Source organism: Bos taurus, chromosome 10 (genome assembly GCF_002263795.3).
Source record: "Bos taurus isolate L1 Dominette 01449 registration number 42190680 breed Hereford chromosome 10, ARS-UCD2.0, whole genome shotgun sequence".
NCBI lineage: Eukaryota > Metazoa > Chordata > Mammalia > Artiodactyla > Bovidae > Bos > Bos taurus.
In genome coordinates, this window is record NC_037337.1 from 51,044,022 (window position 1) to 51,071,664 (window position 27,643).

The following is a 27,643-nucleotide window of genomic DNA, read 5'->3' on the forward strand; positions in this document are numbered from 1 at the left end:
GTGTATTTCATGGAATACAATGAGCAATGGGTAGCGATCACAGAAACTTTCTTGGATTTTCTATGGAGTTGTGAATTTTAAGCTGGTATGATTCCCCCTGACCTCATAATCAAGTCAGATATGGTTAACTTGTGTTTTGATTTCAATTTTAGTTGTTCTGGCAGAAGAAAATTACTATTGGAAGGAGTGCCATGGAATTCTCCAGGGATCTCTAGTTAGATTCCAGCTTTCCAATTTCTGCGGTCATTTCCCCCCATTTTCTGGAGATTGCCTTTCTCCTTTACCTACTTGTTTCAATTTTTTAAGCCAATGCTTTGACTCCCCCCGCCGCCACCCCCATATCTTGGGTGGAAGGCAAGGGGTTCTAGGAAAGTGGTCCCCAAAGTGTGAGGTCTGTGCACCTCTGCCTGCAAGGTAACTCACTGGAGAGAAGGTTTTAAAACTTTGATTCACATTTACCTTAATATTAAAACTAAGAAGAAATTAAGCTCTTTAAATATTTACTATCTGGATGGATACCAGTGGCCTGATGCAGTCCGACTGCTCAAAGGTCACGGTTCACAAATGATCATGTTTATTAGTTGAGGGCTTTAAAATATTTAAATACCTAGACTCATTTGATTGTTTTTCCTGGAACCTCTGTGGGTGATGAGAACATTTGCTACATATAGGTTTGCTGGGGAGGGGCTGGTGGTAGAGAGCCAACCGCTGACTTGGAGCTGGAAGGCCCGAATTCTAGCCCTGGTTCTCTCACTACGTAACTAGCACCACAGACATGTACCTCCTTTCTGGCCTCAGCCTCCTAATCTGCTCAGTAAGAGCTTTGGACTGGTTGATGGATAGGCAAGGCCCCTTCCAGCTATAAAATGTTCAGGCCAGAATGTAAATGTAGCAGTATCGTGCCCCGTCCTTATGCCTCTTCATTTGTAGTCTGTTTCAACCCCTCCACTTTTTTACCTGTAAGCCATCTGTTCATGGCTCAAGCCAGCCAGTTTTTTAATTAATTTTTTATTGGAATATAGTTGCTTTACAGTGTTGTTTAGTTTCTGCTGTACATCAGAGTGCATCAGCTATATGTATAGATGAAAGGTGAAAGTGAAGTTGCTCAGTCGTGTCCGACTCTTTGTGACCTCATGGACTGTAGCCTACCAGGCTCCTCCATCCATGGGCTTTTCCAGGCAGGAGTATTGGAATGGGTTGCCATTTCCTTCTTCAGGGGATCTTCCTGACCCAGGAATCAAACCCGTGTCTCCCACATTGTAGGCAGACGCTTTACTGTCTGAGATACCAGGGAAGTCTATATATGTATAGATATATCCCCTCATTTTGGATTTCCTTCCCATTTAGGTCACCACGAGCACTGAGTAGAGTTCCCTGTGCTACACACTAGGTTCTCATTCGTTATTTATTTTATACATTCGTGCATGCACGCTTAGTTGCTCAGTCATGTCCGACTCTTTGCGACCCCATGGACTACAGTCCACCAGGCTCCTCTGTCCATGGGGTTTCCCAGGCAAGAATACTGGAATGGGTTACCATTTTCTTCTCCAGGGGATCTTCTCAACCCAGGGGTCAAACCCATGTCTCTTGCATTGCAGGTAGATTCTTTACCGCTGAGCCATCAGGGAAGCCCGTCTGGTTTGTACCCTAGACCAACACTTTATGGCTGCATTTTGCCCCTGGAAGAACATGACATCTCTGTGCAGCAGGTCAGGCCAGATCAAGCAAAGAGTCTAGAAATGCCCTTGCCAAAACCTGGAGAATATGCTGAAGGCATTTCTCAATTCTGTATGTCTGTCTTCATTGTTGGCTAGTGACTGTGGTGCTTGGGGGACACCTCTCATCCCTGAACTTGGCTTCTATCCTGGACTCAGTCTCCCCCATGGCTAATCCATGACAAAGACTGTCCGGTGCCCCCAAGGTACCCTTGATCACACTCCGGGCCCTTCCCGCCGCCTACCACATTCTGAAACACTCATCCTGGGTTTTGTCATTTATATATGCCCAAACAGTTCATTTTTCAGAAAAAGTAAATTAAACTTTAAAAAAACACCAAATGAGTTGATTTTCTTGTGTTGTCATACCTCTACTGTTTCGCATGACATAAATAATACATGTTTTGTAATCAGTGCAGAAAGATGCTGTGAATGATAGTGAGTCCTGGAAGACTGTTTTTAATCAGGTTGATATCAATTCTACTGAAGTCTTTTAAATCTTTGCATAATTTTCTTTTTCCTCAAAACAGGGTTTGAGTTAGAATTTCTTTCATAGTACAGAGTAATAGTTCATTTCTAAGTGACAAGGAATTGCTCAATTATCTTCCTTTTTTTATTTCCATTTCAATTAACAGTATGAACAAGAGCCATCAATGCCAGTATTTCTAGCTGTTCTGCCTGCATCATTACTTTGACTTCTTAATTCAGTTTAAGAAATTTACTGAACAGCTACCATTGCTTCAGGGACTATCATTTTCAAACCAAAAATTAGGATACATTGTCTGATAGGACTTTTGGTCATAGATTCATTAACCAAGAAAACAAAATCCTATCAGAGGTGCAAAAACTAAATCACATTAACATATGTATTTAATAGACTACCTGAATTGTGAAGAATTAAATTCCATGAAACTGACCTTGCCAAAGGTCACAGAGGTAGAGTCTATACTTGAACCCAAGTCTGTTCATTGTAATCAACTCCTTGAAAACATGAGTAATGACAGGTAGGTCCCTGAAGGGACTGATAAATGCTTGTCATGTTGTCAGATTAGCAGAGGTGCAGCTGAAAAGACAGAGACTGACATCAATGTGACTCTTCAGTTGTTTGATTAAAATATAAATAGAGACAGAAATAAAATGAGCATTTGTCACAAAATGGAATTTCAACCATTTGATTTATTTTGTAGCTTGAAATGTCCTCACCCTGTGGTCAAAAGTAGCCTGTTTTTCTTACCTGGATGCCAGTGGACAGTTAAGAGAGAACTGTCTTTAGAGGCAACTTCTGGAGAAGGAACTGGCAACCCACTCCAGTACTCTTGCCTGGAAAATCCCATGGACGGAGGATCCTGGTAGGCTACAGTTCATGGTGTTGCAGAGTTGGACATGACTGAGCGAATTCACTTCACTTCATTTCTCTTCCCTTTGATCTTCTGGGCCAGGAGCATTAGGAAAGCTTCAGAAACTTTTTTACTTGGGGCCCCCCAAGCCCCTTCCCCGACCTTGTCGCCCTCTGACTGCTGTCATGGTGAGGTATTTAGTTCTCTCTTTATTTATTTATTTTTGGATTTGTCCTCCTTGGTTGAGACTTCTTTATTACTTTTTTTTTTTTTTGCATTATGGTTCATTTTTATTTTTTTTAAAACTTTTTATTTTGCATTGGAGTATAGCCATTTTGTTCACTTGAAATTATCACAACATTGTTAATCAGCTATACCCTGATACAAAATGTTTTCGGTGTTAAAAAATAAATAAAGATAAAATTCAAAAAAAGAGTGAAGGAGAATCCGTACCCTCCCCCCCAAAGACTTTGTCATTGTTGTAGTTTGTGGGGATGGGGGGAAGCAATGTTGTAACAGTTTCAGGTGGATAGCAAAGGACTCAGCCATACATACGATGTATCCATTCTCTCCAAACCCCCCTTCCATCCAGGCTGCCACATAACATTGAGCAGAGTTCCCTGTGCTATACAGCAGAGATACTGTTTAGTTCTGAGATGAGCCAAAGCTGCCTGGAATTCACTGGCCCAACTAGTACTGATTGAGCATGCTTACGTGCCAGGCACTGATCTGCAAGCTGGGGACATGGCCAGGAGTGGATGGGCTCTCAAGGCCAATGACCAGACTGCTTCCTCTGTGGACTCCCAGCTGCTGAGCTTTGCACAGGGTACCTGTGTACCAATAATAAAAGTAGCCACTTCATGCTGTTCTGTGGAGGAAAAAAAGTTGATATGTGGCAAGCAGTAAACATTCAATAAAACAATTACTATGGACACTAGCATTATTGCCGTTTCCAACAGTCACTTACCTTATTACAGGACGCAGTAGGTGTAATGATTAAGTGCAAAGAAAGCTGGTTGGCCCGGGTTTGAAGCCCAGCTGCTGCGGTTGGGCAGGTTATTAATAGTTAACTTCTCTGTGCTTCAGTCTCCTACCTGATCAGGCTGTGAGGATTAAATAAATTATCATGTATATGTATACGTAGGGCTGACTCATGTTGATCTATAGCAGAGGCCAACACAATGTTGTGAAGCAATTTTCCTTCAGTTAAAAAATACATGCTTGGGGAAAAAATGGTCACGTATGAAATGTTTAGAACCGTGCTAGTATGTAATAAGAATTAGCTGTTGTGTCAGAAGAGTATTTTTCCCAGAGGAGAGAGCCACTATCCTGGTTTACCCTAGAGACTGGAGGGGAAAAGGATGGAACAGTGCTGGTAATCCTTGCAGGAAGCACTTCCCAGGAGAGAAAGAGGAAATCGTAGGTGCCCAAGAGAGACCTTCCTTGTCGGCCTCGGGACAAGCCGTTACTCCAGAGGACTGATCAAATGTCTCATGTGTGGCTGTTTTCCCAGGTGAGAGGACTAGAGGAGTGTTCTGGGGACCCCTGATGGAAAATGCAGGGGATTTGGAACATGAATACAAAACAGTTTCTACTTGTAAAAGGGAAACCTCGCCTCTCTTCTGCTGTCCAAAGGGGGATCTCATGTGCGGAGAAAAATACATCTAGGAAATAGAAGTGATTTAAATTCTTTATGGCTAGGTTTGAAATTGGTGGGAATAAGCGCAGGAGAGAATGGCAGTGGGGCCCTCATGCGAGGGATGTAGCAGCAAGGTATACTGTTAGGTCCCTGTGTCTGTGTGTGTACTTCTTTTCTTAATTTTCATTATTTTTTGGCCACATCACTTAGGATGCAGGATCTTTGTTCTTCAACCAGGGGTGGAACTGGTACCCCCTGAAGTTTTCACTTTCATGCATTGGAGAAGACAATGGCAACCCACTCCAGTGTTCTTGCCTGGAGAATCCTAGGGATGGTGGAGCCTGGTGGGCTGCCGTCTATGGGGTTGCACAGAGTCGGACATGACTGAAGCGACTTAGCAGCAGCAAATGTAAGAAAGTTGTTAAAGGGGTTGAAAATGAAGTTTAGGAAACACTAGAGTAGAGTGTATATGAATGAAGGCCAGAGCTCATTGTAACCCCCTGGGGTGGACATACCACTTCTGGGCAGTGGTGAGCGAGGCAGGGTTCCTGCTTCAATGATCTTAACGAAAGTGAAGTGAAAGTTGTTAAGTCATGTCTGACTCTTTGCGACCCCATGGACTATATAGTCCATGGAATTCTCCAGGCCAGAATACTGCACTGGCTGTGCAAAGGCTGTGATACAGCCTTTCCCTTCTCCAGGGAATCTTCCCGACCTAGGAATCGAACTGGGGTTTCCTGCATTTCAGGCGATTCTTTACCAACTGAGTTATCAGGGAAGCTTTCACTTTTCACTTTTTAAAAAAATACTGAAGGGATTTTTAGATTGGAAGAGATCCAAGTTGAACATGCCTTTTACAAATTGATAGAGAAGGAAATGGCTACCCACTCCAGTTCTCTTGCCTGGAAAATTCCTTGGACAGGGGAGCCTGCGGGCTGCTGTCCATGGGGTCACAAAGAGTTGGACACCACTGAGCGACGAACATACATTTACAAACTAAAGAGGAGGTTACCTTGCTTTGCAAACTTGCGACCTGATGTGGGCAGTTTAATATGAGCTGTTTGTCAGCCAGGACACTTACCCGTATCCTGTTTGGGATGGGGGTGGAGAAAACAGCTATAAAAATTGTCACAGCAAACCCTCTAGAACTGGGAAATTTGATCAACCTCAGCAGTAAAACCACTGCACAGTTCCTGATGTGACATTAGTACATGTTACGATGCTTCCAGAATAACCGAAGCTTCATAATCTCTTTGATGATTTACACAGTGACCTCACATCTGTAAAGGGCATAGAGGGGGGCCTGGCTCCTCAGAAGTGCCTTGTGCCATAATCCATCAAACCTCAGATGCTCCTGATTATAAGAGCTGAGCTGTGATACAGCATTGGTTATAGGACACACCCTAATGTCACATTGTAAGAATATGAAAAAATGCATCTTATTCATAGAGTTGATGGAATATGTTAACTGTTCCTTTATACCATGTTAGGTTTAAACTGTTCACTGATATAAAAAATGATCCTTTTGGTAGCCACGTTTTCAGTTAGAGTAAGTGAAAGACAGGATGTTTCTTTTCCTGATGGGAGCCCAATGTTATTTAAAGAAGAGTTTACTATAGCTGCAAGTGGGGATGAACAAACTAACAGAATAACAAGAGAACATGGGGAAAGTGTCATTTATACATAGATTTCATTTCATTGTACAACATGTTTATCCCTTATTTGTATCTTATCTAATTTTTCGCTAAAAAGAACTGTATATGTGTGTATACGTTTTATAAATTGTGTACTCAGTAGAGAAGTAAAACCATCCAGAAACTACACTTAGGTAAATAACCACATCATTTTAACAACTGTTTTGCCATACAGAGATATCATTCTATATTAATAATATGATTATTGCAATTAAAACCAAATTTGGACACCTTACCATCCCTCTTTCTTCTTTTTTCCCCTCCAAACCTTTTTTTCTCTCCCCTACTCAATTAGCCCAGACACTGTTGCCAGACTGGCCTGTACCATTCACCCTTTGCCCCGATCATGTCATCATGTAAAACCAGCTCTACCCCAAGAAGGATTTGAGGTTGGTGTGATTATCTTCTGGGGGCAGTGCAATGTCAGGAACCTCTTTCTCCTGAGCAGACCGTTGAGAGGCCCTGAGGGCCTCAGAGAGGCTTAGTGATTTGTGGGAGACCCTGAGGATCTTGCTGGGAGGGCTGGTCTCTGAGAGTTGCCTGTGATTTTTCTGGGATCAAGTTGATCACAGATGCAACCATGCAGCTTGAGGAGTCCCAGTTGATGCCTCTTGTTCCAGCTTTATTATTAACAGCATCCCCTTCTGCAGACCCTCAGTGTCTTGGTTTGCTCTAGTGAGGAAGGGTGACTCTGGCCAACCCTGGCTTAGAAACTGCTGGATCTAGTGATCCTGGAGCCAGTGTCCACACTTGGCCTTGATAATGGTATTGGAAGTGAGCTGTGGTATAGCAGAAAGAGTGAAGAAAAGGAAGTCAGAAATCCCCATGACAGGTCTCAACCCTGGTCCTTTGTCATAGAGATTAACTGAGGCCATGTATGTGGTAATGCTGCATGAATATTCAGCTTTTGATCAGCTCACATGTACCTACATGAGTGAAACTAATGAACACATTTCTACATTCATTGGGCCTCCTACTCTGTGTGCTAACCTCCCATGGACTTTCCCATCCTTAGCCTATCCAAGCAGAGGCAACTTGGTATGTTATAATTCCAGGCCTCACTTTACCCATTTGTAAATAGTGGTGGCATGATTGTAATATTCACGTCTTAGGGGTATTGTGAGAATCGAGATACCGTAAAGCTTCGGCATGTATTTACGGGTTCAGTAAGAGTCAGTCCCTGCTACCTTAAGGACAGAGGGGATTAGGAGTTTTGTGGGCTCCCGACTGCCCTTTCTCACCCCTAGCCCTCACTGTTCCAGAAACACCCCTTCCTTGTGCTTTGTTCATTGCAGCTCAGCACTGACACATACTTGCTTCAGACATCAGTCTTCATACCACCAAAATAGTGTGTGTGTGTGTAGTTGAAACACAATGCTGGCTGACTGTGCCTGGTACATAGACAAATATTTATGGTTGATTTTTCCATCATTTGCAATGGAAGTGTTTTATTCCAGTCAAACAGCAGAACTGCAAAAAGTAGAATACCCAGACTGTCAATTAAAAAGATGGTAACATCTACCAGAGAATTAGATGTCCATGCCTTTCCTGTTATGAGTCACTGGGTCAGAAAATCCCATTAAAAAACAAGTTCAGCTCATCCACAGTCCAGAGCATTACCCATTGTCCATTGCTGACAATAAGAATATGGTTTCTCTCTCTTTGGGGGTGATTTGCTTATAACATTGGGGGCATTCTAGTCCTAGGTTTTTTGGAAATCACCACCCCCAGAAAATGCTTGATTTCATTGGCATCATATTCAACACTTCTATTTTGTACTAATTAATTAATTTACTTACTTTGGGTTGCCCTGGGCTTTGTTGCTATGTGGGGGCATTTCTCTAGTTGCAGTGCACTGGCTTCTCGTTGCCGTGGCTTTTCTTGTTGTGGAGCACGGGCTCTTCGCACACGGGCTTCCGTAGTTGCAGCACGCATGCTCAGTAGCTGTGGCGCATGGGCTTAGTTGATCCACGACGTGTGGAATCTTCCCTGACCAGGGATCGAACCTTTGTCCCCTACACTGGCAGGTGGATTCTTATCCACTGTACCAGCAGGGAAGTCCCCAACACTTGTTTATTTTTAAATTTTACTTACACATGCATATGATTTAAAATAGCAATAAAAAAGTACACTGTGCTGCCAAGTTTAAAATGGAGAGTAAATTATGTCACCTTTTCTCCCCAGGCCTTCTCCCTGATGGAACCTTGTGTATCTTTCAAGAAAACAATTACAACACACGTCTTTTAATGTGTCATTCAATACTTAATTCACATACTGATTGCTGTTTTTACACATCTATGGGTCTTAAAGAACTTTCCAAGTCAGCACAGGCAGATTCCTTCCAGTGACCACGTGGAACTCCTCTCAGGGGGCGCCATGATCTGATAGGTCTTCAAACCCTGTGTCCATTTTTCCCCATTACACACTTCGCTGCCGTGAAGAACCCTTTGCATACATCTTGGCATCCTTGGTAGATTTTAAGGTGAATTCTTTAAAATAAAGGAGCTGGATCAAAGAGAGTATGCCCATTATTTCTGTTTAGTTAACAGTGTTTATACTGGTCTGTGTGACTTTAGTTTCTATCCCTAGTCCTACACAACTCTCTTAATGATACTGTGCCCAAGAATCTATGTTTTCACACTGTGGTGCTGGAGAGGCCTCTTGAGAGTCCCTAAAGCCTCTGACTGTGGATCAAAACAAACTGGAAAATTCTTACAGAGATAGGGATACCAGACCACCTAACCTGCCTCCTGAGAAATCTGTATGTGGATCAAGAAGCAACAGTTAGAACTGGACATGGCCAACGGACTGGTTCAGCATTGGGAAAGGAGTACGTCAAGTCTGTATATCATCACCCTGCTTATTTACCTTTCATGCAGAGTACATCCTGCAGAATGTCGGGCTGAATGAAGCACAAGCTGGAATCAAGATTGCGGGAGAAATATCAATAACCTCAGATATGCAGGTGACACCACTCTAATGGCAGAAAGCAAAGAGGAACTAAAGAGCCTCTTGATGAAAGTGAAAGAGGAGAGTGAAAAAGCTGGCTTAAAACTCAACATTCAGAAGACTAAGATCATGGCATCTGGTCCCATCACTTCATGGGAAATAGATGGGGAAACAGTTGAAACAGTAACAGACTTTATTTTCTTGGGCTCCAAAATCACTGTAGACGGTGATTGCAGCCATGAAATTAAAAAGACACCTGCTCCTTAGTAGAAAAGCTATCACCGACCTAAACAGTGTATTAACAAGCAGAAACATCATTTTGCTGACAAAGATCCATATAGTCAAAGCTATGCTTTTTCCTATAGTTGTGTATGGATGTGAGAGTTGGACCATAAAGAAGGCTCAGTGCCGAAGAATTGATGCTTTTGAACTGTGGTGCTGGAGAGGACTCTTGAGAGTCCCTTGAACTGCAAGAAGGTCAAACGAGTCAATCCTAAAGAAAATCAACCCTAAATATTCGTTCAAAGGCCTGTTGCTAAAGCTGAAACTCTAATACTTTGGCCACCTGATGCAAAGAGCTGACTCACTGGAAAAGACCCCGATGCTGGGAAGGATTGAGGGCAGAAGGGGACGACAGAGGATGAGATGGTTGGATGACATCACTGACTCAATGGACATGAGTTTGAGCAAACTCCAAGAGATAGTGAAGGATATGGGGTCACAAGTGACTGAAAAATAACAAATGCTCTCCCTACAGGAGAGCAAGGGTGTGTGTGGCCAGCCCTCCCCTAGACCCTGCCCAACACTGAGCCTCTTGTGTTTACTCAGCTTGTTTGATGGCCTCCCTTTCCTGGGCATCTTAAGGGCACTTGAAGAAGTAAAGTTACCCATTATGTGATCATCTCCTCCCTCCGGGATGAACCAGAGAAGGAAAGTGCTCAGAGATACTAGTGAGAGTGTGGCAGCGCCCCTGCCATGGGCAGGGCTGCCCGGGGGCCTCTTTGTGGAAGTGGAGGTTGGCCTTCAGGACAGTACCTGCCTTTGTGCGCTGACTCACCTTTGCTCATCCCGGTCCCCACCCTGCTGAATACACACCAGTTCATGACACTCCGCCTTTTAAAATCAGTGCCCTGGCTTCTTCCTCTCTGTGAGATACTTTTGTGTCTTGGTGCCACCTCTTAAATGTGAGGAGTACACCAGGCCATTATATGGATGTGGGCGAACCCCACGTTTTAAAACTTGAATGTGAATCCATGCTTTTTAATCAGCTGATTCATAATTAGAAATTAACTATGGACCTGAGAAAGTCTGCACTCAATCTTTACCTAGTGGGAAGTATCTCGTTCATATATATTTTTTTTTTTCCTTCTTGGCCACACTGTATAACATGTGGAATCCTTGTTCCCACACCAGGGATCAAACCCATGCCCCTTACTTTGGGAGTGTGGAGACTTAACCACAGGACTGCCAGGGAAGTCCTCCTCTTTCAGAACTTGTCAGGGTTAGGAGTAACCTTTATCATCACTATCATTGTTATTATCATTATTATAATTTCTTAGCTGGGGCATCAGCGGCCACATTCCTGTCCTTTGTATAGCAGTGCTTCACTCACCAAGAACTGTTAGGAAATGAAATGCCTTGCTGAGTGCCCCTACTTATTCAAATATTTCCTTTTCTGGTTGGGAACAAAAAGGTGTTACCCACCCAGAAAGCCCATAGAGGAGAAGGAAGCGGTGCTGGCCTGGTAGCCTGCACCTTGGCCATGAAGAAAAATGTCCCTCCTCACCCAGATGGGGGCATCCCTTGGGTCCTCCCCCAGCAGGTGTGGCAGCCTGTCCTGCCCCTCCCCTCCCAGTCAGGGGCAGGAGAAAGAAGCAAAGGGGTTGAGATTCTGCGCCCCCAGGAGTGCCGTTCTCATCCACATAATTCTAGGACCATAGTTTGTGATCTGATGGCAACTTTCAGCTTCTGCTTCCGAGGATATTGTCCAGGGTTGTAAGATGACAGCCACTTCCCACTCTGCTCCCCACTTACTCGCTGTCAGTGACTGCGTTCCAAGGAAGGCCTCTGGGAAAGTCACCGTGTGATCAAACTCTGTGGTCCCCTACAGGAAAACAAAGCTGTTGTTCTTTCTCGCTGTGGGGAACATTTAAGCTTCCCTGGGCTGGACTGGAAGCCTGTGCAACCCTGTTTGGTTTCCCGGCTCCCTGATCCAGTTCTCACCCTCTGCTAGAACTGCCCAGCCCAGCCCTCTCCCAGCTTTTATTTACCCATGCGTGGGTTCTGACCTTGCCCTTGGCACTCTAGGCAGCTCAGTCTTCCCCCCTGAAAGCTCCGATTGCTCCCTCTCGCTCTTCGTGTTGCTCTCAAATCAAATGACTCATTGCCTTGCTCATAGTAACTGTCAGTCATTCTATTGCTTCCTTATCCTCTTGTAGATAGAAGTCTGGAGAACCAGCCAGGGGAACATTTTTGTGTGGAGGAATATTTGAAACTCCACACAAGGAGTTCTGTTGTACTGGGGAGTAACTGCCAGTAGAAAGAGGACACTGCCTTTGAGTTGGGATAGACAGTAATGTATCACTCTGCAGTGAGAGAGAAAAAAGACAGATTGGACACCAAGATGGACTTGGGTTACATTGAGAAGGCATTTCTGTGGATCAGTACAAACACATACACTGTGACCTAGAGCTCCTCCATTTCTTGCCCTTTGTACACGTTATTTAACATCTACAACTTATTAGTAGCCCTCCGGTTTTGTTCAACTGTGCTTCTATTTTTAGAGAGAAAATAACATTTTGGCCCTCTTTTAAGTAGATGGATATTTATTGGTGTTGAAAAGAAACATACATACTGGTTAGTTACTCCAGGAGCTTAGTTTTCTCTGCATAGTAAGTTTTGCAGGTGTCCAGAAAGAATATTCAAGCTGGAAAAGGAGGGAGGGCAGAGATGTCTCCAGGAATCTTTATCTGGTTGGAAATAGACTGTGGACCTTCGAATGAGATCCAGTGAGTCATCCTGTGGCCAGTGCTTTCTGTTTTGCCACAAAAGGAAGGAGAGTGGTGAGGTTTGAGGTAATTTTGTAGAACTGATGCTGCATGTGGTTCTGAGAAAGTCAAATATATCATATAATGGTTTTCCTCCGCAAGGCAGCATGGGTGGCAAGCCTTCCTGAACCCTTTTTGGAGCTTGAACCCATGGTGCTATGCTTTTCCCATGATGGCCCCTTCTTGGCTGGTTTTATAATAATTGCTTTCCCAGAAACTCTTAGAATTTGCTGTTATCAAAGGGCCCATATCTCCTGCAGAGAAAACATTATGCAGTTTTTTAAAGGGAAATTTAACATATTCAGTTCAGTTCAGTTCAGTCGCTCAGTCGTTTCCGACTCTTTGCGACCCCATGAATCGCAGCATGCCAGGCCTCCCTGTCCATCACCAACTCCCGGAGTTCACTGAGACTAATGTCCATCGAGTCAGTGATGCCATCCAGCCATCTCATCCTCTGTCGTCCCCTTCTCCTCCTGCCCTCAATCCCTCCCAGCATCAGAGTCTTTTCCAATGAGTCAACTCTTCGCATGAGGTAGCCAAAGTACTGCAGTTTCAGCTTTAGCATCAGTCCTTCCAAAGAAATCCCAAGGCTGATCTCCTTCAGAATGGACTGGTTGGATCTCCTTGCAGTCCAAGGGACTCTCAAGAGTCTTCTCCAACACCACAGTTCAAAAGCATCAATTCTTCGGTGCTCAGCCTTCTTCACAGTCCAACTCTCACATCCATACATGACCACAGGAAAAAACCATAGCCTTGACTAGATGGACCTTTGTTGGCAAAGTACTGTCTCTGCTTTTGAATATGCTATCTAGGTTGGACATAACTTTCCTTCCAAGGAGTAAGCATCTTTTAATTTCATGGCTGCAGTCACCATCTGCAGTGATTTTGGAGCCCCCCAAAATAAAGTCTGACACTGTTTCCACTGTTTCCCCATCTATTTCCCATGAAGTGATGGGACCGGATGCCATGATCTTCGTTTTCTGAATGTTGATCTTTAAGCCAACTTTTTCACTCTCCTCTTTCACTTTTTTGTTTCCTTCCACCTCCGCCTTCTCTCAAAGAGCCTATTGCCTTTTCTCATCCTAGTTTTGACATTTGACAGATGGCCTTTCTAGATACCCTCGTTCAGAAATTTTTTTCTTCTTTATTCAGACTGCCTCCCACAAAAGTAAACTCCCGCCCAAAAGTGAATTCCTGAGGAGGGAGAGGAGCCAGTCTTGTTTAGTTCAGCGCCCACCACCCTGGTCCAGTGTGTGACATGTCCAGTAGAAAGTGTGGAGAACTCCAAGGGAAGAAAGAGCCTTCCAATAGCTTGTCATGTGTTATTTGTCATTATTTCATATGCCTTGGCTTTTTTTATTGCCTGTGAGTGTAGATTATAATGAACATCCTACTTTGTCTAGTCTTGTCTGGCAAATTCAAAATATTATAGATTCATTTCTCATGGCATCTTCTCCAGGAAGTGGTTTCTGTCTTTCCTGGGGCAAAGGACTCTCCACCCACTCCTGGAACACCCATTTTACACATGTTTACATATTGACTGTTACTGATGCACAAATTATGAATAATTTTTTGGTATCTAGTGTCCTTCAGAAGCTCCCTGAGTGCAGCCACCATGGTGTTCCCATCTGCCCTTAACCCCAGGGCGTGGCACATAGCCCAACACATGGGGATCCCATGGCAGAAATGCCAAGTGATAGGAAATCCTTTCTGGTGCTCAGAGCCACCCCTGGTGTTAAGTTGTAAATCCAGTAAGCAGACAAGGGCTCTACCTAGCCAAGGAGGCTGTGGGATCAGATGAGGTTCTTCTGTCCATAGCATGGGACATAACATGAACATTCTGTGTTCATGTTTAGACTATCTGGTCCATTTCCATGTATGATCAGTCATCAAAATGTAGCTTATCTTTTGAATGTGTGTGTATATGCTCAGTCACTTCAGTTGTGTCCGACTCTTTGCAACCCTATGGACTGTAGCCCACCAGGCTCTTCTGTCCATGGGATTCTCCAGGCAAGAATATTGGAGTGGTTTGCCATGCCCTTCTTCAGGAGATCTTCCTGACCCAGGGATCGAACCTGCATCTCTTGTGTCTCCTGCATTGCAGGCATATTCTTCATCCACTGAGCTACCTGGGAAGGCTGATCTTTGAATGTGGAAAGTTAATATTGCATCAACAGTGAAAAGTTTATGGATGGAAAGCAATTCAGATGGCTTGAGAAATTATGATCACGTGACATAACTATTGTGGCATACATATTCTTTCCACTTCTGAGTTCTGTCATATAATTTGCAAAACAAGTCTGGAACGTTTCTATGTCATTGCTTATTTTGCCAGTCAGTTCTACAAAACAGTAAGCTTGAAGGAATTATCCAAGCCTAGTGATCATTTACTGTGCCGTACTCTGGATATCGCATGGTGCTTTACATGTTGTTTTATTTAATCCTTATAGCAACTCTGTGAACTGGGTCTTATTTTTCCCATTTTTTTAAAGAGAAAAGCTTAAGTGACACAAAAGCTTAGATCACTTTTCCCCACTTCATTTGGGTGGCAAAGCTGAAATCTGAATCTAGATAGCAAGATATTTGTTTGCTTTGTGTGTTCTTATTTGATATAAGGAATATTTGTGAACTTCGTGACTATTTTTTTCCCCTCCGGGAGAAAAATAAACCACCCTCCTAACTGTGTGTTTTCCATTTGCAGGGAAGCAAAGGAGCCTACCGGTACCACTGGCAGAGCCACAATGTCAAGCACAGTGGTGTGGATGACATGGTCTTGCTTTCCAAGATCACAGAGAATGCCATCGTGGAGAATCTAAAGAAGAGATACATGGACGACTACATTTTTGTATCCTTTATTGGTTTCCTCGGACGTGTCATCTTAGTAAGATGACATCTAACCGATGCTTATGTGTTCAAGTCATTTTCACTATTTCAGAATGTGGCTTTTTCCTTGATTCAGGCTATGGGAAGGGCAAAGATGGTGCTAAAGTTTTTCTTTTTTAAATTTATTTTTAATTAGAGGACATTTGCTTTATAATGTTGTGTTGATTTCTACCATACAACAACTTGAATCAGCCACAGGTGTACATATATCCCCTCCCTCTTGGCTTCCCTCGTGGCTCAGATGATAAAGAATCTGCCTGCAGTGCAGGAGACTGGGTTCATCCCTCAGCTGGGAAGATCCCCTGGAGAAGAGAATGGCAACCGACTCCAGTATTCTTGCCTGGAGAATCTCATGGACAGAGGAGCCTTGTGGGCTACAGTCCATGGCGTCACAAAAAGCGGACGCGACTGAGTGACTAACACACCTCCCTCTTGAACCGCCCTCTCTCCCTCCCCCCATTCCATCCTTCAGGTTGTCAGGGAGCACTGGGTTGAGTTCCCTGTGATACATAGCAACTTCCCACTAGCTGTCTGTTTTACATATGGTAATTATATGTTTCAGCGCTATGGGGCTAAAGATTTTCCTGGTGTTTTTAGTTTAAAGTTTTTTCCTGCATCAAAATCATGATGCAGCCAAGGACTTCCCCGGAGATCTAGTGGTTACGACTCGGTGCTTCCACTGCAGGGAGCACAGGTTCAATCCCTGGTCAGGCAACTCAGATCCCAAATGCCACACTGTGTGGGGAAAACAAAAAGATGAAGCCGGTATTCTCTATTTCAGTCCATGGCTCTGTACCTTTGATGTGCTCTAGCCAGGCACGTGGTGTCTAAAACCTGTGCTCTTCCTAAAGAATGTCCTGATCTGCAGAATTCTATCAGTAATGTTCCCTAATTGCAAAGCAGAGACTGACAAGTCCAGACTTAAAAGGTTTAAAAAAGATTGCCTCACGCAAAAAATGTGCCCTTTTGCCTGTTTTTCTGCATTCTTATGTTCACTAAAAGAAATAAGAGAAGCGAAGATCAGTTACTGAAAATGTCTGACATTCTTGAGTTGTGCTTTATGTTTCAGTCTTAGCTTGCCAGATGCCATTTTGGGTAGGACTGGAAAGCATTCAGAACGGAAATTTGATTCAAATGTGTGTTGACTTCATTATAAACTTCATAGAGAGCTATGGTAGCTGCTTAAGTTCCTTCCGGATTCAGGAGTTCTGTTTGGTGCGACTATGTAAAGTTATTTTAGTATAATTATCGTAGGGTTGGTCATAGACAAGCAGGGGTCTGTGAAAATCTGTATAGTAGTACCAGCAAGTTTATGCTCTTGATGGCTCTTGGTGGTGATGCTGTTGGTGGCCTTGGAGGGTGCGGTGTTCTGGATGGCCATTAAAAGTGGAGTCTTTGCAACCATTGTAAAATACATTTTTATGTTTTAACCTCTAAACCTCGGGGAGGTAAAGTCTTCACATCCGTAGCTTCTGTGTATTATTTATACCGCTCCTCTTACTCTTAGATAAAAGCACCCATAAATATGCAGCAGTAGTTTTGCATCATTTCCATCACTGATGAGGAAGGAGCTCAACTTACCAGGTATTTATGCTAATAAACATTATTCCAAGGTACTTGGATGTTTCTAACCAATATGATGCTGTTTCTTGCTTACCATAGGAAATGTTACCAATTATCTGGGTAGTTAAATCCCTAAACCCCTGCTTTTAAGTATTAATAGATATATTTGGATTCATTAAGCACATTATAATAGCATCTTGGTCAGGTGTGGAAGCCCACTGCTTCCAGACAAAACCCCACCCGCCACAGGATTTTATTGGAATGCAGCTCTGCTGGTTGTTTTACTTATTGTCCGCCTCTGCTTTTATGCTACAGTGGCAGACTTGAGTATTTGCAACAGACCCTGTGATCCACAAAGCCTGAACTAAGTATTCTCTGATCCTTTACAGGGAACATTTGCTGACTCCTAGATACCTGTGCAGAGCTTCCTTTAATTGTATGGAAGCAGTTGTGTGCAGTTCTAAGTTTTCATTTTGTTTGGCAAAAAAGCTGAAATATGCTCACTTTATCTAGGCTTATCATTAAAGGGTTTTAATAACTTTTGTGTGCAAGACTCATGGAAACTGGCTGATGATGGACCAGAAAGAGTTGGGATGAATCTGGACAGCCTGGCTTTGAGCCTTAATCTGCATGAGCTTGGTGATCTTATACAAGTTTTGTGATCTGTGTTCCTTGATTTCCTAACCTGTAAAATGGAAGTGATGATAAAAACTTCTACATGAGGCTGTTTAGGGTGAAATGAAATAACAAATGCAGTGAATACATTGTTAGTGTTAGTTATTATTATCATACATTAAGGCAAGTGTATAAGTTCTCTCATATTTCTGAATTATGTTCCAAAACTCAATTATAAAGTTGCTTTTTGGACATTCAGATGCATTTTACCATAGAAACGTTTAAAGGGAGGATTGGTTTATTGACAAGCCCATAAAAGGCTAATTTCCAATGAATGTAGTTGAACTCATTATTTATTGGAATGTTCTTAGAACATGGGCTCATTATTTATGTAGACATGGTTTTTGATCAGCTGGGTTAGGGAAAAAAAAATGGTTATCAGCAGCAGTCCATTAACCCAGACAGGCTCGCTTTTCCCTGTATGGTCATTTACCCCTAAAACACTAGAAATTCCTTAAGAACAGGGATCGTGTCCTTTACATATCTTTTAAAAAGTAAAGTTTAAAAACCACTTTAAAGCAATAAATGTTCATTTAACATGATTTACAAAATGCAGTTAACTAGAAAGGAGAACACTAAAATCCCTTGGAATCCCACCATATAAGGTTTGCTCCTATTAACCTAATATATTTTTAACTAACCAGTTTAATCACATATAGACATATGTATGGGCTTCCCTGGTGGACTAAACAATAAGACATGTGTATACATGCATGTGCCTTCTTGTTAATTTTAGCTGAAAAATGTCACCATCCTGCATTGTTTATTTCTTTCCCACATCATTTTTGGCATGGTGCATTATATTAAGTGTTTGTTGAAAATTTGTTGACTATGAAGACTTGCTTTTTATATTCAGACAGCAGAATTCTAAAATGACTCACACCGAGGGGGCTGATTCCCAGTCTTTGAATTAATGTCTTTGAATCAATGACTGACTAATCATGTGTTCTAGCAAGGAAATGAGTTAGTTGACCACTAATAGACTTTCTGTTGTAGAAATCTCTGCCCACTCAGTATATGAGAAATTTGACATCAGTGTGCTTTCTGGCAATAGCACAGAGCAGCTTTCAGCTTTGAGGAAGCTTGGTGGCTCTTTTGGATGTTTATGAAATAATACCAAGGGTCTAACTGCAAATCTTTTCCTCTAATAAGAGATAAATCAGTTTAATGCCAAGGGAATATTATTATGATAGGGTCCCATTGGTATTGTAAATGAGTTTCCCCTCCCTCTCTTCTAAGCTCAATAGTGAAGACAAGAAGAGATTCAATTTTAGATTAAGTTATAATATTGTTCATTTGACCTCTTCTGCATCTAATAGCAGCATTGTCTTGTGCTGAAGGTCAGCATTTGGAATGATCAATGGTTAATGCATTCAAGCTGACTGCACATTTCTTTGTTCCACGGAAGAAAAAACAATCTGCTTAGAAAATGCGAATGTTGTCAACCAAGGAAAACCCATTTTTTCAGTTATTTATCCTAAGACCAGGAAGGTTTCATTTCCTGTCTATTTTTCTGAAGCGTTGCCACCCTTCTTACAATTTCAGTTCTAAAATATAGGAGGGAAACCTTGCTGTGTTCACTCTCTGCTTGGTGAGACATCACTTACAGCCACTGGGCTGACAAAAATAGTTCTTGAACAAAGCACTACAGCCTCACTGGGTCCAGCTTTCTCCAAACTTGTTTTTCCTCAAAGACCACACTCAAGTGTGCTTGGCGTTTTCAACCCTTCAATTAGGAGTTGAGACAGTTGTGCCAGACCAACCAGAGCTCAAAGCAGTGCCCTTGTTCCAAGTGAGGTTTCGCCCTTTGCTGTCAGTTCATGGGGGGGATGTCGCTGCAGTGAGATGCATGTGGGTCTGATGGCCAGAGCCAGGGGCTCAAGTTCCATCATTTCCACATATGTGACTTCACACATCACCTCACCTCCCTGCACCACCTCAGTGTTGAATCCAGGGAGGTTGACTAGATCAGTGTGGGCAGTTAGAGGGAATTCACTGGCTATTAAAATGTTTTTTTTTAAAAAGTTAAACTCTTGTTACAAAACAGAAGGAAACTCAGAGACTTAGAAAACAAACTTATGGTTGCCAGGGGGAAGGGATAGTTAGGGAGTTTGGGAAGGTCTCTCCTACATTCAAAATGAATAGCCAACAAGGACCTGTTGTATAGCACATGGAACTCTACTCAGTGTTATGGGCCAGCCTGGATAGGAGGGGAGCTTGGGAGAGAATCGATACATATATATGTATGGCTGAGTCCCTTCATTGTTTACCTGAAATTACCATAACATTGTTAATCGGCTATACCCCAAAACAAAATAAAAAGTTTAAAGTTTAAAAAATAAAATAGAGTATGAGCTATTTTAAATATAAAAAAAAAGTTAAGCTTTTCCTTATAAGACCATTAAAAACAAATTTATAGAAGCAGCCCTACCATCACATTTCATAAAACAAAGAATATTTTAACACCCCCAAAATAGAAAGGAAATAGTTTAAGAGTAGAGGATGGCCCTTTATACTGAAAAAATCAGACTTTATGAAAAATTGAGGGCTTTGTTTCTCTTTTTGTCATTCTTGTTGCAGATCAATGAAAGCTTATGGATCCACGGACAAACATTTGGGAGCCAGTCAATTAAAGATCTGTTGGCTCTCTTCTGTCTTGCATATTCTGTTGGCAATAATGAGATGGCATTTATTTTATTTCTTTTTTTAAAATCATAGCCTGTATATCTACATACAATTTGAAAGTTAGCCTTGGGCTACACCTTTCTAGCCCAAAGTTATGTGGATAGAGACAGTGATGAAACAGCTTTTTCCAAAGGTGCACCTGAATTATGCAGCAAGGAGTGAGAGTGAGTATTGGAGTTATCTGCAAAGTGGCCCAACCCAGTAGAAGACCTGTGCTCTCTTGAAAGTAGCTGAGGTGTCTGCAGACCCAGGCAGGTGGGAAAAATATGTTTGTTTCCTTTAAATTCCAAATCAAATTCTCTTCTCTCCATTCTGCTTTAAGTAGCTACTTAGCATAGATAGGAGCTACATTATCCATTTCAAACCAAACTTTGCTTTTCAGGAGTTCCCCCTCAAATAATACTTACCATGAGAAGCCCTACTGAGATCCTTCTTCCAGTCTGATTCACAACTGATTCATGATTGGCCAGGAATACTCCAAAAGAAGTTTTTTTTCTCTGAACATCTCCTTGCCAGAATTTATATAGACTACTTAGTGAAAATCAAGACTTTGTCTTTTCACACAGCAACATAGCAGATTATTAACAGTGAAAAAAAAAAAAAAGAAATGTTGCCTCCTATAGGAGTTCTTATGTTAACCCAATCCAGATTTATTTATTGGAGAACCAAGGTTGGGTTCAGTTCAGTCCAGTTCAGTCGCTCAGTTGTGTCTGACTCTGCGACCCCCTGGACTGCAGCACACCAGGCCTCCCTGTCCATCACCGACTCCCGGAGTTTACTCAAACTCACGTCCATTGAGTCAGTGATGCCATCCAACCATCTCATCCTCTGTCGTCCCTCTCTCCTCTTGCCTTCAGTCTTTCCCAGCATCAGGGTCTTTTCAAATGAGTCAGTTCTTCACGTCAGGTGGCCAGAGTATTGGAGTTTCAGCTTCAACATCAGTCCTTCCAATGAACATTCAGGACTGATTTCCTTTAGGATGGACTCATTGGATTTCCTTGAAGTCCAAGGGACTCTCAAGAGTCTTCTCAACACCACAGTTTAAAAGCGTCAATTCTTCTGCACTCAGCTTTCTTTACAGTCCAACTCTCACATCCATACATGACTACTGGAAAAACCATAGCCTTGACTAGACAGACCTTTATTGGTAAAGTAATGTCTCTGCTTTTCAATACGCTGTCTAGGTTGGTCATAACTTTCCTTCCAAGGAGTAAGCGTCTTTTAATTTCATGGCTTCAGTCACCATCTGCAGTGATTTTGGAGCCCCCAAAAATAAAGTCAGCCACTGTTTCCACTGTTTCCCCATGTATTTGCCATGAAGTGATGGGACTAGATGCCATAATCTTAGTTTTCTGAATGTTGAGCTTTAAGCCAACTTTTTCACTCTCCTCTTTCACTTTCATCAAGAGGCTCTTTAGTTCTTCTTCACTTTCTGCCATAAGGGTGGTGTCATCTGCATATCTGAGGTTATTGATATTTCTCCTGGCAGTCTTGATTCCAGCTTGTGCTTCCTCCAGCCTAGCGTTTCTCATGATGTACTCTGCATATAAGTTAAATAAGCAGGGTGACAATATACAGCCTTGACGTACTTTTTTTCCTATTTGGAACCAGTCTGTTGTTCCATGTCCAGTTCTAACTGTTGCTTCCTGACCTGCATACAGGTTTCTCAGAGGCAGGTCAGGTGGTCTGGTATGCCCATCTCTTTCAGAATTTTCCACAGTTTCTTGTGATCCACACAGTCAAAGGCTTTGGCATAGTCAGTAAAGCAGAAATAGATGTTTTTCTGGAGCTCTCTTGCTTTTTTGATGATCCATCGGATGTTGGCAATTTGATCTCTGGTTCCTCTGCCTTTTCTAAAACCAGCTTGAACATCTGGAAGTTCACAGTTCACATACTGTTGAAGCCTGGCTTGGAGAATATTATTTTTGAGCATTACTTTGCTAGCATGAGATGAGTGCATTGTCCAGTAGTTTGAGCATCCTTTGGCATTGCCTCTCTTTGGGATTGGAATGAAAACTGACCTTTTCCAGTCCTGTGGCCACTGCTGAGTTTTCCAAATTTGCTGCTATGGCTCATGTCCTCTAGCAACTCTTTTTTTTTTTTTTAAGATTTTTTTTTTTAATGTGGACTATTTTTAAAGTCTTTATTGAGTTTGTTACAATACTGCTTCTATTTAATGTGTTGGTTTTTTGGCCATAATGCATGTGGGTTCTTAGCTCCCCAACCAGGGATGGAACCTGCACCCACTGCCTTGGAAGGTAAAGTCTTAAACACTGGACCATCAAGGAAGTCTCCTCTCTGTTGTTCAGTCACTAAGTTGTGTCTGACTCTTTACGAACCCATGGACTGCAGCATATCAAGCTTCCCAGTCTTTCACTATCTCCTGATGAACTGAGCATAGGGAGCTTGGTAATCTGATCCAATCATCCCATCGTCTGTTGCCCCCTTCTCTTCTGCCCTCAATCTTTCCCAGCATCAGGGTCTTTTTCAATGAGTACACTCTTGCCAGTCCCCCTCTGGCAGCTCTTTATTCTCTGAATGCAATGATCAGTTCATTCAGGTGGCATTCATAGTAGTCCCTTTACAGCTAAGGAAGAAGCACCCGTTCTCCAGATGTAGGCGTAGACATCTCCCTCTTCTGAAGTGAATGTGATCATAGCAATGCTGTATTTTCTGAGATTGAAAATTTCTCATGCCTCAGTTTCCTCCTAGTAAAATAGGATTAAAATAGTATCAAGGTTGTCATCAGGAACTTAGATTGATGCCATCATTCTGAAGGAGATCAGCCCTGGGATTTCTTTGGAAGGAATGATGCTAAAACTGAAACTCCAGTACTTTGGCCACCTCATGTGAAGAGTTGACTTATTGGAAAAGACTCTGTTGCTGGGAGGAATTGGGGGCAGGAGGAGAAGGCGATGACAGAGGATGAGACGGCTGGATGGCATCACTGACCTGATGGATGTAAGTCTCAGTGAACTCCGGGAGTTGGTAATGGACAGGGAGGCCTGGCGTGCTGTGATTCATGGGGTCGCAAAGAGTCAGACATGACTGAGCGACTGAACTAACTAACTATACACGTATGTGTTCTATCAATGTTTGTTTTTATCAACACTTGTTGAGTCTTGGCTGCAACACCACGCACACTTATGACCTCCTTACTAAATCTAACAATAAATCTGTTCTAAATCTTACCTCAAAAAAAGTCGGCTTCTAATCTGTTGTTGGCCTCCTCTGACTTTGGCACTTGGAACCACGTTTTCTCTTGGCCCTTCTTACATAATTCTGGAGTGATTTTCAGTTATGATTCACTGCCTCATCTGCGTTTTCTTTCAGTGCCGTGGTCTGCCCCTGTGCCTGAGCAGTGCAGAGTGCATCTGGGTGTGCTGTGCAAAGGGACCTATCTTCTCTACTGCCACTGGGTTGGCTGAATTAACTTTTTGACCAACTCACTATTTCACGTCCAGCCCTTTTGAATCTGAAAATCTTTCTGTTTAGTGAAAAAGCAAGCAAAATTGCAGCCAAATCATTCCCCGTTCTCCCCTTCATGTATAAATACTATTTTTTAAATATTATATGATCCATTCCACACTTGACTCATTTGTGTTCAATAATACTAACACTGCTTCTCAGAGGTGACACGGTGAGCATCTTGAAGTATATGAATTAAGGAACCTGCCTCTACTACATATCAGACATTGTGCTGAGCGTTTGATACTGTATTGCTTAATTCTCATAACAAAACCTATCAAGTAGGTTCTATTTACCCCATCATCCAATCACCACCACTCAGAGATGAGACTTGCCCAAGGCCAGAGTAGAATAGAACTGGGCATATGGAGCTTGGTAATCTGATCAAACTTTATTGTGTTGCTCTGTTTGACACTCAGGCCCTAATATATAAATGTCCCTTTGGGGAAGGAAATCTCACTGCTTTCAGAGATCAAACCTGCATCCCCTGCATTGTGAGGCAGAGTCTTAACCACTGGATCACCAGGAAAGTCCCGGCTTTACATTCTTAACTGCAAACTTTCTAAACATGTAGAAGTCATTGATTAAAAGAAACAATTTTGAGTATTGTGTATGTTTTGTTTTTTGTTGATGTTTGCATTTTTTAATGGTATTTTACATCTGTTCTCTCTGTTGTCCACTGCTGTATATCCCCAGCGTATGTAACAGTGCCTGGCAAGTTGTAGACATCCAATTTGAACTAGTTTATTGTTATATGATAAATAGAAACATTTTGTATGTTATAATAGCACTTCATTTTGGGGACATAAGTAACACGTTTTCTTCTGAGGGGCCTTCCAGAATTTCCCATACATAAATAACACCTTCTTCCCTAAACCTGATCTATGCTCACTTGTGTCCGATTCTTGGAGACCCCCATGGACTGTAGTCCCTCAAGACTCCTCTGTCCTTGGAAGTTTCCAGGCAAGAATACTGGAGTGGGTTGCCATTTCCTTCTCCAAAACCTGATCTATATGTGTTTGTAATTTTCTGCTCTGAATTCTACTTATGGATACAACTCTGTTTTCCATGGCTTCTAAAGAGCAGGACTGTTCAGTTCATCTTATATCCCTCTGTTTATTAAACAAGTAAATGAATATGTTCTCAGTATACCTAAGAGATACCAAGGAAAAAAAAAATATTTGCTCTTTTTAGTCCTTGATCGTTTGTTTTTGTTTTTGTTTTTTCCCAGCCATGCGTATCACCAGTCTTGAGAGAATGTGTTTCAATTCACTTAAAGTAATGATTTATTTTTATAACACCTTGGTAATTAAGTTCACTACTCTTCCTGAAGAACAAAACCTGAACTACTTGGTAACTGCTTTTGTCTTTATTTGTAATCTTTTAGAAAACAAACCCATGAGCTTTTCATTGGGACAATCGTTATAAATTCTTGATAACATCTGGTTGCTTAATTTGAAAAATGTGTAGCTGTGAAGATTAATGATAGACCTTAACTGGATTTAAATTCAGACATATATAGGATCCGTATTAATCTCAGTCAACCCTTTCAAACAGATGCCATATTTTGGGGAAAAGGAAATTGAAATGTACCAAGGAGCGGTAAGTTACATGCCACATAAATTACTGCAGTGTTTGGGGCTTTTATGATGTATGGGCAATTGAAGTTGGCCATATATTTGCATTTTCTTATATAAATTATTTATTGGGCAGCTTAAATAGGTGACATTGTTTGATTTTTTTAATGATGTGCTGCTCTTTAGAGTACAGCTCAGAAAAAGCATAGGACTATTAATATTGGAACGTTATATACAATGTTAGTTTAATGGAATGTAGGACTTACAGCTTTAGGCATCTTCCTCCTTCCACATACGTCACAAAACTCTAAAGAGTAAAAAATTCAGTAACTGGTAAAAAATATAAATTGGGCAATGGGAACCATTCTTTCCAAATCACTGAAACCGTGGCTATGACTGGAACATAAAAAGCAAATCTTTTTTTACTTCACTTATTAATGTGACACCCTCATCCCTATTCAGGCCCAGCTCCGTAGCCATTTCAGTTGTGACATAAAAATAGAATCTGTAATCCTAATTCATATATTTCATTCTCTGGCTCATCACTTCCCCAGGCCTGCCCATCTCTACATCTTTTTCCTTCCCTCTTTCCTTTGCAGCAGAAGCACAAGAGCGTTCATTAATCCTGACCCCTGGAAAACAAACAAAAGGGAGCCCACACAAATTCATCAGTTGAAGTGGAAGGCAATTTACCCAGAGCAAGAGCCCACCCCATTGTTGCCAGATGAATGGTGCTGGTAGCTGGAGCCGAAGGAGGCTGCCACGCGAAAGACCTTTGATAATGCTGCCTTTATGGGAGCCCAGCACAAGGGAAGCACTGTCAGCAGAGGCTGGGCCCTGCCCTGGCGCCCTGATCAGGAGGGCCCTGGGGCAGCCGCGACGGAGCTGGCTTGGAGTCTGCAGTGACAGCCAAGGCAGGGTGGATGGAAGCGCTGTGTATTCGTGCTGTTTCTTTCCAGTTCTCTGAAAAGCGTTCTCGCATGAGTCCCTTTTAGACCATTCATCTTTTGAAGAGTTCTTTTTAAAGAAATGCCCTAGAATTTTAAAAAATATTTTTATTTTTAACTGCTGATGGCAACAGAATGTTGTAAAATTGGTATTAGTGCCAGGTCCTATGTTTATATTTGCAGCAATAATAAAGCAGTCCTGGATGCTGGCTGTGTATTACTATGCATGCCTATTTCACAGATGAGGAAACAGAGGCTCATAGAGGTGAAGTAATTGAATCTATTGAGTGTTGGAGCTAGAAATGATGTCAGGTCTCAGTGACTTTCAGGGGTTTTCAGGCAAGGGCAGAATCAGGTAGAGGCTACCTGATTGTGGCTGCCCTACAATTTTCATCATGCATGCTCCATCGCTTCAGTTGTGTCTGGCTCTTTGCAACCCTATAGACCATAGCCCACCAGGCTGCTCTGTCCAAGGGATTCTCCAGGCAAGAATACTGGAGTGGGTTGCCATGCCCTCCTCCAGGGATAATTCTCATCAGTAGCTGAAAAATACCATGAGCCAGAGATGAGAAACCAGTTGGAAAAATAGTGATACACAGAGGTCAAGTATAACTAGTTAAGTGGCTTTGAGGCCTTACTGGGCAGTGACTTGCCCACTCCTTTCCCTCCACTGCTCACAGCTTTCACTCCACTCTATTTCCATTTTTTATTTTTACTTTTGGCTGTGCCATGTGGCATGTGAGGTCTTAGTTCCCTGACCAGGCATTGAAACTGTGTCCCTGGCAGTGAATGCATAGTGTCTTAACCACTGGACTGGCAGGGAATTCCCTTGTTCTCTTTTCTTTTCCTCTATTTCCAGAGAGGTATTAAATATAATCGTGAATGAGCATCCTGCAGTCCCATCCATTCATCCCCTTGACTGTAAAGTGAAGGCAGGGATGACATATTTTTGTCCCTTCATAGAATTATCCAGCTCAACAGTCCCAGGAATGAGTTTTAGACCTCACTAGGCAGTTTCCCTCCTGGGGCCCCTATTCACACATAGGGAGCCGTGGGCACTGGATACACCAGTGCTTAACTTGGGTGCAGACATCAAAGCAGTCACCCCTCCTTGTCGCTCAGCTCTGATCCGCCAGAGCTTGCGATGAGTGGCCATTTCTGGGGCAGGCCCCTTATGATATAGTAAGTTGTTGTATAATAAGACTCAAAGTTGGAATGCAGTACATTCTACTTTACCCCTCTGTGTTTCACTAACCTTTTCTAATTACTTTCCCGTGCATTATCTCAATTACCTTGTGTGGATAGCATGGACCTTGTTATCCCCACTGTAGAGATGGGGACCAGAGAAGGGAAGGACAGAGTCTAAATGTCTTCTCACTCTGCATGTGACTTTCTTCTCACTCTTCTGTTACATAGTCTTAAATTTAAGGGGTGTTCTTTCTCCAGCTTTCCACCATATGAAGT

At 42.4% G+C, this 27,643-nt stretch overlaps 1 protein-coding gene across 1 annotated transcript in view; it reads left to right on the forward strand.

Moving 5' to 3' along the window:
• The window catches only part of MYO1E (myosin IE), a 220,772-nt gene that overhangs the window by 86,293 nt on the left and 106,836 nt on the right, over positions 1-27,643 (forward strand). The window contains exons 2-3 of the mRNA XM_002690853.7: positions 15,083-15,226; positions 25,168-25,257. Of these exons, the coding sequence (XP_002690899.2) occupies positions 15,083-15,226; positions 25,168-25,257 (234 nt within the window). The remainder of the gene's footprint in view (positions 1-15,082; positions 15,227-25,167; positions 25,258-27,643) is intronic.